General features: G+C 41.0%; 1 protein-coding gene across 4 annotated transcripts in view; it reads left to right on the forward strand.

Moving 5' to 3' along the window:
- flna (filamin A, alpha (actin binding protein 280)) overlaps window positions 1-17,222 on the forward strand; it is a 69,617-nt gene that overhangs the window by 42,687 nt on the left and 9,708 nt on the right. Inside the window, exons 10-36 of one of the 4 annotated variants that reach the window (XM_047377854.1) lie at window positions 291-428; window positions 2,660-2,786; window positions 2,868-3,004; window positions 3,119-3,315; window positions 3,399-3,512; window positions 3,779-3,922; window positions 4,038-4,161; window positions 5,516-5,676; window positions 5,764-5,854; window positions 6,786-6,955; window positions 7,114-7,231; window positions 7,590-7,702; window positions 7,809-7,958; window positions 8,051-8,369; window positions 8,557-8,730; window positions 8,810-8,972; window positions 9,054-9,214; window positions 9,405-9,572; window positions 9,654-9,777; window positions 11,135-11,291; window positions 12,517-12,706; window positions 13,696-13,719; window positions 14,931-15,178; window positions 15,635-15,706; window positions 16,304-16,403; window positions 16,491-16,631; window positions 16,715-16,843. In XM_047377854.1, coding sequence (XP_047233810.1) covers window positions 291-428; window positions 2,660-2,786; window positions 2,868-3,004; window positions 3,119-3,315; window positions 3,399-3,512; window positions 3,779-3,922; window positions 4,038-4,161; window positions 5,516-5,676; window positions 5,764-5,854; window positions 6,786-6,955; window positions 7,114-7,231; window positions 7,590-7,702; window positions 7,809-7,958; window positions 8,051-8,369; window positions 8,557-8,730; window positions 8,810-8,972; window positions 9,054-9,214; window positions 9,405-9,572; window positions 9,654-9,777; window positions 11,135-11,291; window positions 12,517-12,706; window positions 13,696-13,719; window positions 14,931-15,178; window positions 15,635-15,706; window positions 16,304-16,403; window positions 16,491-16,631; window positions 16,715-16,843 — 3,954 coding nt within the window. The remainder of the gene's footprint in view (window positions 1-290; window positions 429-2,659; window positions 2,787-2,867; window positions 3,005-3,118; window positions 3,316-3,398; window positions 3,513-3,778; window positions 3,923-4,037; window positions 4,162-5,515; window positions 5,677-5,763; window positions 5,855-6,785; window positions 6,956-7,113; window positions 7,232-7,589; window positions 7,703-7,808; window positions 7,959-8,050; window positions 8,370-8,556; window positions 8,731-8,809; window positions 8,973-9,053; window positions 9,215-9,404; window positions 9,573-9,653; window positions 9,778-11,134; window positions 11,292-12,516; window positions 12,707-13,695; window positions 13,720-14,930; window positions 15,179-15,634; window positions 15,707-16,303; window positions 16,404-16,490; window positions 16,632-16,714; window positions 16,844-17,222) is intronic. The other 3 variants (XM_047377874.1, XM_047377865.1, XM_047377882.1) reach the window with 3 other exon arrangements.

Below are 17,222 nucleotides of genomic sequence, written 5' to 3' on the forward strand. Positions count from 1 at the left end.
AGACATTTGCTCACTTTCTTTACTGTGCCAGTAGTAAGCTGTGGGATAAGATAAATGTGAGGCACCAGAAGTTTAGCAGAAGGAGAGGGGAAAATAGAGGGAAGCTTCCCTAAAACTCAGAGTTGAGGCTGTTTCTTTCACATGAATACACTGGTACACGATTCCTCCTACGTCTCATTTTACTTTCACCTCTCGTGGGGCACATTTTCTGTGGTTATAAAGTTGAATTGAAAAAGCTCTGAGGTGATTCTTGGGCTACTTCCCTCTAACTCTCTCCTGCGTGTTCCCAGCATGCAACCCCAGCCTGTGCAGAGCGAAGGGTCGTGGCCTGCAGCCAAAGGGCCTGAGGGTGAAGGAAACCGCAGACTTCAAGGTTTACACTAAAGGAGCCGGCACCGGAGAGCTTAAAGTCACCATTAAGGGTCCCAGTAAGTACACACACCAGTGCTAATTATCCATCTATAACTTCACGCAAACCCTGTGAGTCAGTTTAAAACACAGACTTTCACTTCAGGACTGTTGCATTGGGTTTGTTTCACTAGTGTCAATTCTAGTTTCGAACAAATGTCTTGGTCAGCAACCGATAACTCGTTCTAAAAACTGACTCAGATTAGAGTGAGACTACAGTCAAAGATTTGCATCATTTTATAGCATATGTAGAACTAATCCTATCATGCCTGTTTTATCCAAATGATTGATTTGGCTAGATCTCAAATGTATTTATGTATCCAAATAAGCAAATATGCTAAAATATATTATAGTATGTAATATTCTGTTTTAAGTATCCCACTGCTGGATTTTCAAATTTTAAGACAAAATCCATCTAGACGTTCATTCCCATTTAATCGTGTTCTTGTCAGGTGTTGCTAGTTCAGCAGTCACTGAACAAGACATCTACTTTAAGATGAAAGTAGGATCATTTGACCCAAAAAATAGTGTCATGTTTGAAGGAAGCCAGATGCCTATTGACAAACGTGGGGATGATTTGTAGCTAGCAGCATTCACTCCTCCTGGATGAGCATGTAGAGACAGTGGACAGTCACTGGCATTGACTTTGCAGCAATCCCTCATGCTGAGCATGCATGTAGCGACAGTGGAGAGAAAAAACTCCCTTTTAACAGAAAGAAACCTCCAGCAGAACCAGAACCAGGCTCAGTGTGAGCGGCCATCTGCCACGACCGACGGGGGGTTTGAGAGAACAGAGCAGAGACACAAAAAGAACACAGAAGCACTGATCCAGGAGTGCTTTATACAGGAAAGAAAAGTGAAACATTAATTGTTATAGCTCCCTTAGAGGATTCATCTAGGATAGAAAGACAGCTAAGCAGATGAACTTTGAGCCAGTTTTCAAGTCTAGAGTATAAAAGAGAGCACATACAGTTAGTCACAATAGAAGCTCAGTCAGTAGCTATGTCTAGAAGAGACGGAGTTGAACACTGGAAGACAGGGCCAAGTGGATCATCTGTAGAAGGTGAGCAGTGAGTTGTTGGCAGCAGCAGCTTGGTTGATGCTCCCCTCCAGCAAGGTGTCACAGCACAAGCCAGGCCAGATGTCGCTTCTAGGAAAAAAAAAAAAAACCCCGAAAGAGAACAAAAAGCTAAAATAACGGCAAATAATTACAAAATTGGAGAGTAGTATGATAATGTAAAAGAGAGTTAAAGTGGTCATTATGTCCTCCAGCATCCTAAGCCTACAGCAGCATAACTACAGAGATAGCTCAGGATAACTTAAGCCACTCTAACTATAGGTTTTATCAAAAAGGAAAGTTTTAAGCCTAGCCTTAAAAGTAGACGGGGTGTCTGCCTCACGGACTAAAACTGGGAGCTGGTTCCACAGGAGAGGAGCTGATAACTAACGTGCTATTTGGAATCTCCAGTTCACCTAACAAACATGTTTCTGTCTGTGGGGGAAAAAAAACTGAGAAAAACTCCACACAGAAGCCGATCAGACAAGACCTGAAGCCAGAACTTGCTGTGAGGCAACACAAATTGGATTTTGTTTACCAGACAGCTGCACAGCATATCAGTTCAGGTTTGTCATGTATTCAGCATATCATTAGATGCACATTACTAGTAACAAGAATTGTCTGCTCTCTATTGCCAAACATTTTTAGAGGATCTAGAACGTGCAATTTGTTTTGTATGAAAATTGGCAAAGAATAGGAAATAAATACATATGCAAATATTTAGTTTTATTAATAAAACAGGTTTGTTGCAAAAAATTAGGTTGCTTGAATGACATAAAATTAAACATAAAACATAAAATTAGGTTGCTTGAACAACATATTTTCTTGCATAGTGCAATCCTAGGGCTGTTCTGTTAATCCCTTAGCTGTGCTTTCCACATGCAACCACCCAAGTATTTACTAAAATATCTGCACAAAATGACCATCAGCCATTAAAACTTGGTGTGTGGGCAGGAAGTCTGCACAGCCTGTTGGAGCTTAAACTACTTAGATAAACATTGTATTCAGAAAGCTGATCACTCCAGTGAAACATTTTCTAATTTCTCTTTGGGTTCTGTTATCATTAAATAAAATACATTAGAGGGCTAAGATTATTTTGAAGGTGTTTAGAAAATCCAGAATATAAATAAATACATCTTCACAAACATTGTATAAGTAAAACATTCTGTCCTAAATCAAGTCCTGCATTTACAGAAGGAATTGAGGAGCCATGTAAAAGGAAAGACCTAGGAGACGGTGTGTACGGATTTGAGTATTACCCTACCACTCCTGGAACATACACCATCACCATCACCTGGGGAGGACAGCACATTCCCCGCAGGTGAACACCCTGAAACACTGGTTTGATAACAACCCTGGTAGCTGAGTTTTACAATGATTCATCTCTGCTTCACTCATTTAGTCCCATTGAGGTTAAGATTGGTTCTGAGGCCAGTCAGCAGAAGGTGAGGGCCTGGGGCCCCGGGCTGGAGGGAGGTGTTGTTGGCAAGTCCGCTGACTTTGTGGTGGAGGCTGTTGGAGATAACGTTGGTACACTGGGTGAGTAAGGTGGAGATAAAGAAGCAGTAAAAGTCTCCTGAAAGTCTGTCAGCCTTTAGTTTGTCCTGTGTACAATGTGTCTCTGAGAGAGCTGCCTGTGTTCTGCTTGATCAGGTTTCTCTGTGGAAGGTCCATCTCAGGCCAAGATCGAATGTGACGACAAGGGCGATGGGTCATGTGACGTGCGCTACTGGCCCACAGAGCCCGGCGAGTATGCCGTCCATGTGCTGTGCAACAACGAGGACATTCAGCACTCACCCTTCATGGCTGAGATTGTCAACGCACCAGGGAAAGACTTCTACCCTGACAAAGTAAGAACACCCCCAGGAACATAGGCTGGAAAAAAGGATCCATGTTCCTGGGTGGGTTCATTCTTGATGGTTGTTTGTTTCAGGTTAAGGCGTATGGTCCTGGCCTTCAGAGCAGCGGTCTGGCTGTTGGAAAACCCACAGAGTTCACAGTTGACGCCAAACAAGGAGGAAAAGCTCCTCTGAAGATTGTTGCTCAGGTATCTGCTTTTGTTGTTGTTTAAAATGCTTACTTCCTGCATAGATTTCTTTATTTTGAGCTCTACTGTGCGCTGCTGTTAAGTTTGCCGCTGTGTCTTTTTCACATTTTCTACTTAGTTTTTAAATAAACATAATCTTACATTTTACTAACAGATTCAGTTGTTACAGTTGCATATTTCCATCCTGAATATAAATTCAGTTTTAGTGCCATGTCCTCGTATTTTTATTTTCCACACACATTTGAGAGCTGTTGTTTACTGCCTAGGATGGAGAGGGCAATCCTGTGGATGTCCAGGTTAAAGATAACGGTAACGGCACATACACCTGTACTTACACCCCACGGAAACCGGTTAAACACACAGTCATGGTGTCCTGGGGGGGAGTCAACATCCCTGAGAGTCCATTCAGGGTGAGTAAAAACACTAATCCGGAGTTTAGTTTGGCTTTGTTTCTGAACCACAGACATTTTCTAAGCTTAAGGTGTGTGTGTGTGTGTGTGTGTGTGTGTGTATTTTTCATTACAGATGAATATTGGAGCAGGCTGCCATCCAAACAAAGTGAAAGTCTCTGGCCCTGGTGTAGCAAAGACCGGCCTTAAAGCCTTTGAACCAACATACTTTACAGTTGACTGCTCAGAGGCTGGTCAAGGTAATGAGGCTAAAAACAAACTGTACAGTTTGATATTCTATAAACAGTCCAAGTAAACCCATTTGTTAAAATTAGTAGACAAATAAAATGTATTGGGGCAAAAATAAATGGCATTCTACTTGTGATGGCATCACAAGTATACTTAAAAACTGGTGATGTATTCTGGCACAGAAACAGTTGTCATTTTAAAATTGATTTTACCTTTTAATAAATTGGATCTTAAGTTTTTCAACAGATAGGTCTCAGAGGGTGAGGGTAAATGTGTAAACGTTGTCCTTGTCCACTGGATCTCCGCAGGATATCTTCTGTCACCCTTATATATCCTATGAAGGAATAACTGCAGGGGTTGCCATGAGAACAGGCACATCCTTAAATTCGCAGATGGTACAGTTGTTAGTCTGCTGAATGGTGACAAGGATGGTGGAGGACTCTGTTTTTTCATTGTTCATGTTTAGGTGGACTTTATCACAACATTTAACAAAGGACACATGTATAAGCTGCAGGTGGTGCGAAAGATGGAGTCGTTGTTAGAGACCTAAACCGGCCTCTGCACCACAAGTTCAGGCTAGTTCCCTGATGCCATAAATACAGAGCCACATGAGTCGAGATCATTTTTCCTATGCAGTAGCTATTTTAAATGAGTACATGTGATTTATATTTTTGGTGATGATGATCCATGTAGGACTATGGGGGCTGGTGCAAACCCCAGCAGTCATTAGGTGAGAGGTGGGTCTGGAAAGGTTAGCAGTCTATCACAAGGTAACACAGACAAAAATGATGCATACACACACCCATACCTAAGGGGAATTTAGATTAACCAATCGACCTAAGAGCCATGTCTTTCAATTGTGGGAGAAAGTCTGAGTACCTGGAGAGAACCCACTCATGGGCAGTGATAACATGCAGAAATTCTATGCAAAAGGACCCCAGGTTTTGATTTAAACCCTGGAACTTCTTGCTGCAAGGCAAGAGTGCCAACAATCTGATCCCAGTAAACACAAATCATTCGGAACAGGAGCACATCAAAAGCAAGACGCATACTTTAAAGACATGGCAGGACTTTATGCCCCACAAACCTCATTGATTTCCCTCATGTATAGACCCACCTATGATGTGTTTTTCAAGCCACCAGCATACATGGCAAGATACCAAGGATACCATGTGACAACAGCTTATCAATGCACTTGTCAGGGAGATATTTTACCAAGAGTATTCTAATCGTCATGTAGGATTGGTCAGTTTTTGTGATTAGGCCCCTGATCTGAATTGAATTTCCACCGCAGTACAAGACCTGGCCAATATAAATTGTCTGTATTTCAAACAAAGTGTCCTAAATATTGTCTTATGCCCTCAGGTGACATTAGCATAGGAATCAAGTGTGCCCCTGGTGTGGTGGGACCTGCAGAGGCAGATATAGACTTTGACATCATCAGGAATGACAACGACACATTCACTGTTAAATACACTCCTCCTGGAGCAGGCAGCTACACCATCATGGTGCTATTTGCTGAACATGTGAGTTTCAATCATGCATATTGATAGAATAATGAAATAAAAAAAAGTCGATCTATCTTTACTATAATGCTTTCGTTTCCTGTTTAGGCCATTCCAATGACCCCGATTAGAGTGAAGGTGGATCCTTCTCATGATGCCAGCAAAGTGAAGGCTGAGGGACCAGGACTTAGTCGTAGTGGTATGAACACTGTACAAAACATCCATCCATTTTCTATACTCGCTTCTTCCATACAGGGTCAAGGGGGAAGCTGGTGCCTGTCTCCAGCGGTGTACGGGCTAGAGGCAGGGTACACCGTGGACAGGTCACCAGTCCATCACAGGGAAACACAGATGCATTACAAATACACAAATCCAGTCCGGCATAGTGGCAGATTTTTAAAAAGGCTGTAAATCAAAAAAACTCATTAGGAAGAGATTAAAGAAACTGATTTGAAAGAAACGACATGTTCTGTTCAAATTGAGTTGGACGAATGGGTAGCAAGCAGAAATCTAAAATTATCAATAGTTAGACCAGGTCTAACTGCTAAAAATGTGCTGTTCTATAGATTGGGAGACACCACTGACAATTGTTTCTCTCTTTTAGTTTAGAGTTTGGATCTGGGAATGTTCAGTAGCAGGTTTGTGGGTCTCTGAGATGTGACGTGTACATTTCAAGCAAATATGGTGGTTCCATACAGTTTCTCTATTAAAAACGGCAAAAAAATCTAACTAGATCTTGCAAATGATCATTTACCCAGTTTAGTTCCTATAGAAAACCAAGGGGATCAGCTGAGTCATTGTCTAGTCACTCTTCAAGAAGAGTGGGATGCCATGCCTCAGCAGACTATAAGTTGACTTGCGAACAGCATGAGACGTCAAGCTGTAGTTGATGCTCAAGGTCACATGACACATTATTGAGAAATTTCTTGTTGACGAATACCCACCACTGTTGTTAGCTTTTGTTTCAGTAAATTGTTTGAGATGAGGAAATCACCTTTGCATGCTTTTACAAAAATGCCCTACTTTGATGATACAATGTCACTGAAACATGAACCTTTTCCCAGAGGGAACCTCCTCAAAAGAAAACGTTTTATCTATCTATTCACTCCATTCTTCTTCCTTTCCTTCAGGAGTTGAGTTAAACAAGCCTACTCACTTCACCGTGAACACCAAAGGAGCTGGAAAGGCCAACCTGGACTGCAGCTTCAGTGGACCGACCAAAGGAGAGGCTGTTAAGGACTTCGAAATCACAAACAACCACGACAACACACACACTGTCAAATACACGCCTGTGCAACAGGTAAGATTTTGGAAGCCCTCCTGCATTTTGATTTTCAGACACAACAATTGTCTGATTTTAGTTTTTCAACCAAAACTGCTGAAGGTCTTCAGCACGGATGGAAGTTGAGAAGCTGGCTGTTGTCAGATCTTAGTTCTTTGCTCTCCTTTTTCCATCAGGGTCCTCTGGGAGTTGCTGTGACTTATGGTGGAGATCACATTGCCAAGAGCCCCTTCAACGTTGCTGTGGCTCCTACACTGGACCTGAGCAAGGTCAACGTCACAGGACTGGGAGACAGTATGTTCACCACTATCTTTATTCAATCTCATGTTTGCATAATCCAAAACATCTTGTTTCTCAGATCACACACAATCAGAAATCTATTCATTGTTGTTTTGTTTGTTGGAAGTTTTATTTTTGATCTAAACTTTTTTTTTTGTACCTTGCGAAGGCTTATGTTTGCACAATAGAAACTTATATTGACATCTTATGGCATTTTTGGGTAATGCATTAACTTAATTTGCTCTGAATTATCCTGGCTTCATTTTTAGTCTTTTTTTAGAATCAAGTTACCTGCTCACATGCACCCCCTTCAGCCTTTCAACAGAGCATTTGTTTTTCAACTGACTCGGGAATGCTTTTTGTGTCACTGTAGAGATGACCGTCGGCAAAGACCAGGAAGTGACTGTCAAGTCGAAGGGTGCCGGTGGTCAGGGCAAAGTAGCTGCCAAAGTTACTGGACCTTCAGGAAAACCTGTAGCTTGCAAGGTCGATTTCATTTCCTAAATGCCTTTTAGTCAAAAAGTAGCTCTAAATGCTCCAATTTCAAATCTCTTGAAATAACGCAATCCAATTTTTCTGCATTATGTTCCAGGTTGAGCCAGGGCTGAGCCCAGAGACCAGTCAGGTGAAGTTCATTCCCCGCGAGGCAGGGCCCTATCAGGTGGAGCTGACCTATGATGGGGTGCCGATCCCTGGATCACCATACACTCCTACTGCTTATCCGTCTACAGACCCATCCAAGGTTAGCACCCTCTTGGACCTCGATGGAACCTATCAGAGGATTGTTTTATTTCCTTTAAGGCATCAGTCATTTAACCCTGTCACCTCCTTCAGGTGCGCTGCTCTGGCCCCGGCTTGGAGCGTGCTAAGGTTGGAGAGACTGGGGAGTTTGTGGTGGACTGTACCAATGCTGGTCCGGCTGAGCTCACCATCGAGATCATCTCAGACAGCGGCACTGAGGCAGAGGTTCACATCCAGGACAACGGAGATGGAACCTACACAATCACCTACATCCCTCTCTACCCTGGCTCATACACACTCACCATACGCTACGGGGGCCAGGATGTGCCAAACTTTCCTGCCCGCCTTAACGTGGAGCCGGCTGTTGATGCCAGTGGAGTGCATGTGTTTGGACCAGGAGTGGAAGGCAAAGGTGACATCTCCAGCCCCAGCATGTTCCTTGATAGATAGAGGTTTAAATCTCTCGGTTAAACAGAGGGACTTTGTTTGAATGTTCAGTAGTACATTTTTCTCTCTCCTTCTCTTTCGTTCAGACCAGAAAGTGTTGCCAGTTTAAAGTGGAAGCGCTTTGACATGTGCTGTATGTTGTGTGTTTTTAGGAGTTTTCCGTGAGGCGACCACAGACTTCACGGTGGATGCTCGTGCTCTCACACAGACCGGAGGCGACCACATTAAGACACTGATCAGCAACCCATCTGGCAGCCGCACAGATTCCCTGATCACAGACCTCGGAGATGGGACGTATGCCGTGGAGTACACTCCCTATGAGGAGGGTGAGTTTCAACGTTAAAATGTGAACAGCATGAGTAGATTTACTGTCTGGTTAGGATTGTAACTAGGTGTTTTCTTCAGGCCCTCACAGTGTGGAGGTTTGCTATGATGGGTCTCAGGTTCCCAAGAGTCCATTCCGTGTCACGGTCACTGAAGGCTGTGATCCAGCTCGTGTTCGTGTGCATGGTCCTGGACTGAAGAGCGGCATCACCAACAAGCCAAACAAATTCATGGTGGAAACCCGGTACGCAACTCTGAAAAGTTCAAGTTGAAATACCCGCTAAAGGGTCTCCTGCTTTTTTATAATGTAATCGTCCTTCTGCAGAGGAGCAGGAACTGGTGGTCTTGGTCTGGCAATGGAAGGTCCATCAGAGGCCAAAATGTCCTGCACTGATAACAAGGATGGCAGCTGCAGAGTGGAGTACATTCCTTACGAGCCTGGCACATACAACCTCAACATCACCTATGGAGGCCAGCCAATCACAGGTGACTCATATGAATTAATGGTAACTAAAGCGATTTCTGGTGGTTTTTAAGATTTCATCATCTGTAGGTAGTAGAAATGGGAATGATGAGAATGAAAACCACTCATTTGTTTCATCCTTTTATTCTCCTAAGGTTTGCATTAACTTTTGTTTACTGTATTACAAAATGTTCTGATGTTCTGTCTGAACAGGTAGCCCATTCTCTGTGCCAGTCAGTGACACTGTGGACAGCACTAAGGTCAAGTGTCAGGGTCCTGGCCTGGGCAACAACGTCAGAGCCAACATCCCTCAGGCGTTCACAGTGGATGCCTCCAAAGCGGGTGTAGCACCTCTGCAGGTCCGCGTGCAGGGACCCAAAGGTGACGTGTGTTTTTGATCTTTCAGTATCCATAATTTTAATGTTGACACTGAAAGTTGATCTGGTGTTTGTGTGCATGCAGGTGTTGTGGAGCCTGTTGAAGTGGTGGATAACGGTGACCAGACTCACACTGTAAATTATGTTCCCACCAGAGAGGGACCCTATTCTATTAATGTCTTGTATGCGGATGAGGAGATCCCACGCAGGTAAAGATGCACAGAGTTTATGCATCATTGCTTACAAAACCAAATGCACAGTAACTGTACTATAGTGTCCTTTCTTTTAATCCTTATCTGAACTGCATATAGAAATGTCATTATTTAATAATTATTATAAAGTCATATAATGCTATTGAATCTTCAGAAGGTATTCATATCCCTTGGTCTTTTCCACGGTTTTGCATTACTCCAATGATTATTATTGGGAATTTGTGTTCGTTTTTTATGTTAATTTATGTTAGGCCACACATGATCATCAGATTTTTCCACCTGAGCTGTGGATCACTGCAGCTCCACTATAGTTACCATGGGCTTCTTGGCTATTTAGTATTCCCTTTACCAGGCCTGTCAACTAAGATCGAGGGTCTGTAACCTTTTGTTCTGGCGCCAGGAGTGGCTCTTCAGACCCTCCACAGGGGCTCTTAACAACTTTGGCCGCAAATGAACCCATGTTATCAAATGCAGAGGAAATCAATAAATAAATAAAAGCTTGTTTTTAGCTGTTTTGTTCCATGTGTTTTCATGCCCTATTTGAAAAGTATTCTCCAACCAAATGACACTAATTTTGCAAGATTGTTTTTTTCATTTGTTCTTGGTGAAACAGTTCTGTCCTTCTGTCTCAAACTACATTCTTTTCCTGACATAATTTCCATGTGTTCATGCTGGTTTTGTAAAAGTTAGTTTTTCTTTATCTTAAAACCAAACAATAGAAACTATGGTTCTTTAATTTAAAATAAAAATAATTTTTCTTTGGTAGATATTTATAAAAACTCATGTTTCTGCAGCTCTTAACAAATTGTGTTTTGCTATACAAAATAAACAGAAATGGCTCCTTAGGTTGTAAAGGTTGCTGACCCTTGTTTAGATGGACGGTCATGTCCTCTTGCTAGTTTTAGGTGATGGATTGAACAGCTCTTTCTCTGAGATGAGGATATTGTTTTAGAACCTAACTCTGCTTTAAACGTCTTCACAACTTTCCCCCTGACCTGTCTGCTGTGCTCCTTGGGCGTAATGATGCCGTTTGTTCTCCAACTTTCTCTAGCAAACATCTAAGACCTTCATAGAACATCTGGAACTATACTGAGATTAAATTAAACACAGGTTAACTCTGTTTACTAATTAGATAATTTAATTAGATTTGTGATACAAAATATTAAATATATGTTTTTCTTTTTGAGATCCATAACAAATGTGCTGCTTTTCATCTTAGAATCAAATGTTTGTGAAAAATCTTTTTCTAAATTTCTCCTCAACTTTCCAGCTCCTATTCTCCTGTTATTACAGTTAGTTATTTAGCTGTAATAATGTTTCTGTTCAAACTCCACATTCTGTCTGCTTCCATCAGCCCCTACAAGGTAAAGGTCCTCCCTACCCACGATGCCAGCAAGGTCCGTGCCAGTGGACCCGGCCTCAACACCACGGGTGTGCCTGCCTCTCTGCCTGTTGAGTTCACCATCGATGCTAAAGATGCAGGCGAGGGACTGCTGGCAGTGCAGATCACTGTGAGTGCTCACATTACACACCGGAGGTGCACAGATCAGAGATGTTTGCCTGATCTCTGGATTTGGTAAAGCACTGACCTACTGGTACGGATTTTACAGGACATGGATTTCTCTTAGTGCTGTAATTAGCAGCGCTCAAAATGAATGCTGGCCAAAAAGTATTTCATTAATTGATCAAGAAACAGAAAATGTCAACAACAGTGATAAAAGTAGGCTTTAAAATTCATTAGGATAGACCATTCATGCGGGTAGTACCTGGATCCCCATTATCTAAGTATTTTTACAAGGTCTAGGAGAGATTGCAAACACTAATGTGAACTTGATTTGCAATGTTTTCTGGTTCTGCGAATACACACTTTTAAACAGTACTGTTAATGGAATTTGTATATCACTAGATCACTGTCTCACCTACCTGCCATGAGTGGTCATTAATAACTAATATTAGAAGCTGACGGGGCTTCCCACCAATTACATGTTAAACTGGCTTTAGCATCTTTTATTAGCACTTGATCAGGGAGTCAGGTTTGTGACTTCCTGATCATATATACTCTAGAGAATGTTGATCTTTATCTAAAGAACTCCAAGCTGTCAGCATTTCCAAATCTGACATGTTCCATAAAAGAAAGACCCTGAAAACACAGAAGCATGAGTCAACATGGTCAACAATGTAATATGTTCAGCCTTCCTGTGATCTTCTAAAGTTGGCTGTGGATCAATTTGCCAATTAAACAAAATGTCCCCAAGACTGGTACACATTGACTTTTTATGGCAGACTTGCTTTTGTAGTAAAAAAAAAAATGTGGATATTAAATGACCCTACGATGCAGAAGAAACAGTGAAGTGACCAGCAGCCACTGAAGTCTAGCTTTTGTTGTACCAGTCTGAATGAGCACTTACCATACCTCTGTAGAAAATAGTTTTTATTTTTCAAAAAGCTTCTTTAAAGTTTTAGTCCTCCATCTGACTTGGTTTTTGTCCCTCGCTGATGGTTTATTTTGAGTCTTCTGCCCTCAGTAACAACTTCTAAACTGAGTTGTGGTGAGTCTAACCTGGGGTATGATGTGCTCACTGACTGGAAACAGATCAGTTTCCTAGGTCAGGGTTGGCAATATTGATCATGAGCTAGTCTATGGTGCATGTCTTTTATACAGGCAAATAAAAATCATGAAAAATGATCATGTGGTCACGTTTTTCAAAGTTTAAGTCCTCCTTCTGTTTTTTGCAGGACCCAGAAGGAAAGCCTAAAAAGGCCAAAATCCGTGACAACCATGATGGGACCTACCTGGTGTCATACGTCCCAGACATGACAGGCAGATACACCATCCTGATCAAATACGGAGGGGATGAGATTCCTTATTCACCATACCGTATCAGAGCTCTGCCCACCGGAGATGCCAGCAAGTGCACTGTCACAGGTTAGACAAAATGCTTCTTTATGCTCTTTTTTTCAGACCGAGTTTGTTTCTGATTTAAAGAAGCTCAGTTTCTAAACTTAGAAATAAATTGTATAGACAAAACAAAACAAAATAACTTTGATTATAAGTTAAGTAAAATCAGTAACATTTGTAATACATATAACGCAAAATGATAATTCGACCCACAATATATAAAATCAGATCCAAATTTTCACATTTAAAGGCAAATCCATCCAAGACTCATTGTTTCTTACCGTATTGACAAACCCAGTGGGTTTTTATAGAAACCCTCAGTTTTTAAAGTCTTTACATTGAAGTTTTATTTATTTTCATTTAACTGAAAATGCCTTTAACTCTTAAACTCAAATGTTTTTTTATACTCAGTTTTGAAGTGAAAGGTGATAGAAGATCTTGCCATCTAATGAAAGTGTGAAACACAAGCAAATTAAGGAAATTATATCAGTCTTATAAAACGGTTAAAGAACATTTACAGAAAATTAACTGTAAACACCGTGCAACTAAATAATGATTACGGTATATAAACAAGTGAGTGTCTGTGATATGACAGCCTCGACCCCACAGTGGTCATTATTTAGTCTGGTGTTTGGATTTGCTGCTCATTTGGTCACAGATTATTGAACATGTGTTAATTTGCTTGTGTTTGTGTGACAGCCTTTGTTTTCTAGCTGCATTGCACTGAACTCTTCCTTTCAACAGCAGTTTTTAGTTGCTGTTCAGGTCTTATTTTTCTGTGCATTGGTATGTTATGTTCCTCACGCTGTGCTCCTCAGTTACACACCACCTCACCTATACTTCCACCAAACACACACATGAACCCCACCATCCTCTCCACCACCACCACCGTTCTTCAGCCAACTGTCTGGAGCACAGTTAATGCCACTCAGCACTCCCACATCCCTATCTGACTGTCTTTTGTGTCACCTTTTTGTTTTTTTCTTGCTCCCCTGCTTCTCACCGTTCCTTTTCAGTCTCAATCGGCGGTCACGGTTTAGGTAAGCCATCTGAAAGATTCGTAACAGAAGAATTGCTCTTTTTTTCTTCTCTACTCGCATGGAGAACTAGTGGTACCAGACTTTAACAGAATATGCCATCATGTGCTTTGATATATTTGTTTTCTTCTAACCCATTTTCCTCTTTCATAACACCTCTCGACTCTCATGTTTATATTGGACAGACTAAAGGACTAACAGTGTCAATAGGATGGCATGGTGGAATGGCTCTTTGGCTAATCTGGTTTTTAGATCAAATTGAAACTTTTTAATAACAGATGACTAGTTGGTTATAAGTTACATGAGACTGAAATAACATGACTAGATCTTATCCAACTTTAACCTTGTCTCATGGTTGTGGAATGTGCATGCCATGTGTTTTTAAAGGCAAACTTAGGGAAGCCATATGGAGGACTGAACCTGCCAAAACCAGAAATGCTTATAACAAAAACTATGTATATTGGTATGGGAATGTATTCCATAATGTATTCACATATTTTTGTTTAATTTTACAATTTGTGAACATTGTATAGTTATGTAATTTTATATTAATCATTTCTTTTTCTCCCACTTTTGATATTTCTTTTATTTTTACAGTTTCCCCCCTTTAACAGAACTGGATTTTAACTTTAGCTGCCCTTATCTTAACCTTTTAAGAGCAAAACCTAAACAGATGCAGGTGTTTACCAGAGCTCCTGTTCTGTGTTATAAATCAGCTGAACTTAATGCAGATTAATTAGCGACCAGAAAAGACTGCCACAGTTCATTTAAATATAAAGCTTTTTCTATTCTATCATTGTCACAGAGACATTTACTTTGTGGTTTTATGCAGTGTTTCTTATTTTTTGTAAGTTCTCTTTACATTGATAATCAGGCAAATTACCAATGACAAATATGCTTACGAAATCTAAGGAAGATTTTTGAAAGAAATAATGAAAAACCAAAGAAGCACATTATCTCATTAATACCAGATGTCAAGTTAGAAATGAACAGAAATGGGTTTAGAGATGAAAATAGGGAAATGCAAAAAAAACATAACAAAAGAATAGTTTTAAAATTTGTTATTTTGATGCATTAAATTATATTCATAAATTTAATCCATTTTAAATAATAAAAAAGCTTGATCTTGATTTTTGGCATGTTCAGTCTTTTATACTTCTCTATATGTAAAACTGTAACAACAAATCACATTGTGTGTGTTTTGCTTTCTTAAGGTGCCGGTGTTGGTCCAACCATTCAGATAGGTGAACAGACAGTCATCACAGTTGATGCCAAGGCTGCTGGGAAAGGCAAGGTGACGTGCAGCGTGCGCACGCCCGAAGGGGCGGAGCTGGACGTGGACGTTGTTGAAAATGAGGACGGCACGTTTGACATCTTCTACACCGCTCCGCAACCTGGAGAGTATGTAATATGTGTCCGTTTTGGAGGGGAGCACATTCCCAACAGCCCGTTCCAAGTCACGGTGAGTCACTTAAACCACAATCAGACAGCGTGGCTTGTCTTTCATTATTTAGTCATTTGGAAAAGCAGGAAAAGTTGAATAAAACGAGTGCCTTTAATCCAAAATTAAACAGAAGGATTTTCTACACTTTTTAAAACTTTCAGGAGACAATTGCAGACAAAACCAGAAAGGTAAACTGGCTTGAAAGCACTGAGATTCTTTAGAATAGATTTCCATAAATTTTCCAAATGAAGTATTTTTACTTTTGCTCCAGATATCCCGGGTTTTTTGGCAACACAAAGCAATTATTCTCCTACCTTTTTCTCACAAAGCCATGATTTAGAAATTCTTCTGACAGTTGTCTGAGTGTTCTCTAAATCAAACTGTTTCACACTTCTTCAATCCTTCATGTTTTTGTGCCCTCTATTAATCACCGACACCAACCACCCCCTCTCTTCACCACCTCCACCCTCCCAGGCTTTGGAAGGACCATCAGACCAGCTCATGCAGCAGAGACAAATATCCCAATACTACGCTCAACAGCCCTGGGTACCTAACAAACATCAAGCTCTCTCATTAGTCTTTAGCTCCATTTGTGTTCAGCCTTTTGTGCCCCAGTTCCCATGCTTCCATACCATTGTTGTCATCCTCACTTCATCAGACTCCATCAGTGTCTTCTGTCCCTTTGCAGGTGTTTCATTTATGCTGATGCCTTTTTCTATTGTTTTAATCCCTTCATGTGAAAAACTCAATTCCTCTAACACATGAGCAGTGCAGCTGAGCTTTACAATATCATAACCCCATTATGGAAGAAATTTACCTTTGTTACTGTATAAACACAAGATGAATTATAGTAAATAATTGTGCAGCTCTGTTGTTTACTGCTTCATGTGGAAATTGTCTAAGAAACCAAAGCGATTTTTCATGAGTTTCATACTCATCTTGTCTCTGACCCACTGTTTTTGTTCTCGCAGTTTATGTCGGTGCCACCATCTTAACCATTATCTTCATTGCCATTACATGTTGTTTCATCCTGCGTTGGTGTTTGGAAGCTTTAACTCTCCTGTCTAGTATTGTGCTGACGGTGTGCAGTGTGTCGGAGCACCAAAAGTTCTGTTATCCTATTATTTATGTTCTGTCTCCCAGGCAACTGACAGACCTGTTGGGATGAATGGCCTGGATGTGGCAGGACTCAGACCTTTTGACCTGGTCATCCCATTCACCATTCAGAAGGGAGAGATCACAGGTAATGCATAAAGTTTAAAACCCGTCATTCCTTATGATTACTCAAAGAGCAGATATAACAATTTTTTGTTTGTTTGTTTTTTTTAAGGTGAGGTGCGAATGCCATCAGGCAAGGTGGCCAAGCCCGACATCACTGACAACAAGGATGGTACCGTAACTGTAAAGTATGCTCCCACAGAGGGCGGTCTCCATGAGATGGATATTAAATATGATGGCATCCACATCCCTGGTACTTCTTCTGCAACCGCTACAGTACAATAAAACAGCCTAAATGACCATGTTCTCATTCATTTATCTGTATTCCATCAATAGGAAGCCCCCTTCAGTTCTTTGTGGACTACATGAACAGTGGGAATGTCAGTGCCTATGGCCCTGGCCTTATCCATGGAACTGTTAACAAGCCCGCTGTCTTCACTGTTGACACAAAAGATGCTGGAGAGGGTATGCAGAAATCACATCAACTTCTGTACACACACACACACACACAATGTGACTGGTACTTTGTATATATACCAGTCACAGGATTTAGACACACTTTATCATTTAATGGTTTCATTTATTTTCATGACTGTTTACATTGTAGATTCACACTGAAGGCATCGAAACTGAAAGAACACCTATGGATTTTATGTAGCAAAAAAACATTGTAAAAGAACTTAAAATATGTTTTATATTTTTTAGATTCGTCAAAATAGCCACCCTTTGCTTCATGACTGGAATTTTAAACTCTGACCTTCTCTCAGTGTACCTCTGGGAAGCTCTTTAAAAAACTCTTTGGAAAACCATGTCCGGTGACCACCTCATGAAGCTCATCGAGAGA

The sequence above is a fragment of the Girardinichthys multiradiatus genome, chromosome 1 (assembly GCF_021462225.1).
Source record: "Girardinichthys multiradiatus isolate DD_20200921_A chromosome 1, DD_fGirMul_XY1, whole genome shotgun sequence".
Lineage (NCBI taxonomy): Eukaryota > Metazoa > Chordata > Actinopteri > Cyprinodontiformes > Goodeidae > Girardinichthys > Girardinichthys multiradiatus.